This window comes from Olea europaea, chromosome 22 (genome assembly GCF_002742605.1).
Source record: "Olea europaea var. sylvestris chromosome 22, O_europaea_v1, whole genome shotgun sequence".
In the NCBI taxonomy this organism is placed as follows: Eukaryota; Viridiplantae; Streptophyta; class Magnoliopsida; order Lamiales; family Oleaceae; genus Olea; species Olea europaea.
Window position 1 is genome coordinate 10,530,883 of NC_036258.1, and position 1,837 is coordinate 10,532,719.

The 1,837-nt window shown below is 39.4% G+C and overlaps 1 protein-coding gene across 1 annotated transcript; it reads left to right on the forward strand.

The window, feature by feature from the left end:
• The first annotated feature begins 426 nt into the window (after nt 1-426).
• LOC111371148 lies at nt 427-1,044 on the forward strand. The gene has a single exon (XM_022993056.1). The coding sequence runs from the start codon at nt 427-429 to the stop codon at nt 1,042-1,044; it is 618 nt and encodes a 205-aa protein (XP_022848824.1).
• The last annotated feature ends 793 nt before the right edge of the window (nt 1,045-1,837 follow it).

Below are 1,837 nucleotides of genomic sequence, written 5' to 3' on the forward strand. Positions count from 1 at the left end.
AAGCCACTCTTCAAGACCAGAATGCAGCTATCAAAAATCTAGAGACTCAAATGGGACAGATGATCGTTGCTTTGAGCGACAGAGCACTAGGCAGTTTGCCAATTAACATGGAAATAAACCCTAAAGAACATGCTAAGGAAGGCAGCTACCTGAGATACACGTCAAAAGGCAGGGTGTAAATCGAGAAACAGCATCTCCTACGGTAGAAGAGACTATGGAGCATAACGAGTAGATAAAAGATTCTATCCCAATTGAAGAGCTGACAAATCACTGGATAAAGAAATAGCAACCGTAAACTCTCATGAGCCTCCCATACCTTTTCCATAGAGGCTAAAGAAACAAAAGTTGGAATAGTAATATAAAAGGTTTCTCAGAGTTTTCAAGAAACTCCACATAAACATCCCATTCGCCAAAGCATTAGTCCAAATGCGTAGCTACGCAAAATTCCTAAAGGACATCCTATCAAATAAGCGCAAGCTCGAAAAACATGAGACAGACATGCTAACTGAGGAATGCAGCGCTAGAATTCAGAAGAAGCTCCCATTGAAATTGAAAGATCCAGTGAGTTTCACTATTCCTTGCACTATTGGTAAAGTTTATTTTGATAAAGTTTTATGTGATCTTAGTGTAAGTATTAATCTAGTGCCTCTATTTTTTTTTAGGAAACTCAGATTGGGAGAGACAAAAGCTACAATAGTGACGCTGCAATTGGTTGACACATCATTGACACATCTAAGAGGAATAATAGAGGACGTGCTCATCAAAGTAGAAAAATTAATATTTCCTGTGGATTTCCTCATTCTGGATATGGAAGAAGACAAATTCTTAGCAACAAGGAGAGCTTTGATTGATGTTCAAAATGGACAGTTGATTTTGAGACTCAGAGAAGAGCAGATTTCATTCAATATCTTCAAGGCAATGAAACTACCTACGGAGCCAGATGACTGCTTCCAGATCGATGTGATTGACAAGGCGGTTCAAGACTCATTTTTGCTACATAATCCATCAGATGCTTATGAAGCCTACATTGCACACTCTCAATAACGCATTTCGATTCAGTAGAGATGAAAGCATGTGCAAAGTTTTTGGATACCAACCCATCTTATACACGCAGAAGGCATTTTGATAAGCTTGGGATAGGACCCATGAAGCCACTACCATCCGTTCAACAGCCACCGAAATTAGAACTCAAGTAGCTGCTACCTCATCTCAGATATGCATACTTGGGAGAGTCTTGTACATTTTCGGTCATCATCTCAAACACAGTCAGCAAAGTTGAAGAGGAAAAATTGCTTAGGGTACTCAGGGAGAATTAAATAACAATTGGATGGACAATAGCAAATATCAAAGGGATCAAAGCTTCATTATGTAAGCATAAGATTTTCATGGAGAAGAATTTTCGGCCAACCATAAAGAGTCAAACAAGGTTGAACCCAAATATGAAGAAAGTGGTTAGAGCAGAGGTACTCAAACTTCTAGATACTGGAATCATTTATCCGATATCTGATGGTGTATGGACTAGTCCAGTTTAGGTAGTACCAAAGAAAGGGGGAATCACGGTCATGCCGAATGAGAAGAATGAACTAATACTGACCAGAATAGTGACGGGTTGGAGGATTTGTATCGATTACCATAAACTCAACGTAGCTACAAGGAAATATCACTTTCCCCTTCCTTTTATTGATCAGATGCTGAAAAGATTGGCGGGTCACTCACACTACTACTTTCTCTATGGGTATTTAGGTTACAATCAGATACCAGTGACACCACATGACCAAGAAAAAATGACATTACCTTGACCCTATGGAACTTCGCATACCACATGATGCCTTTTGGT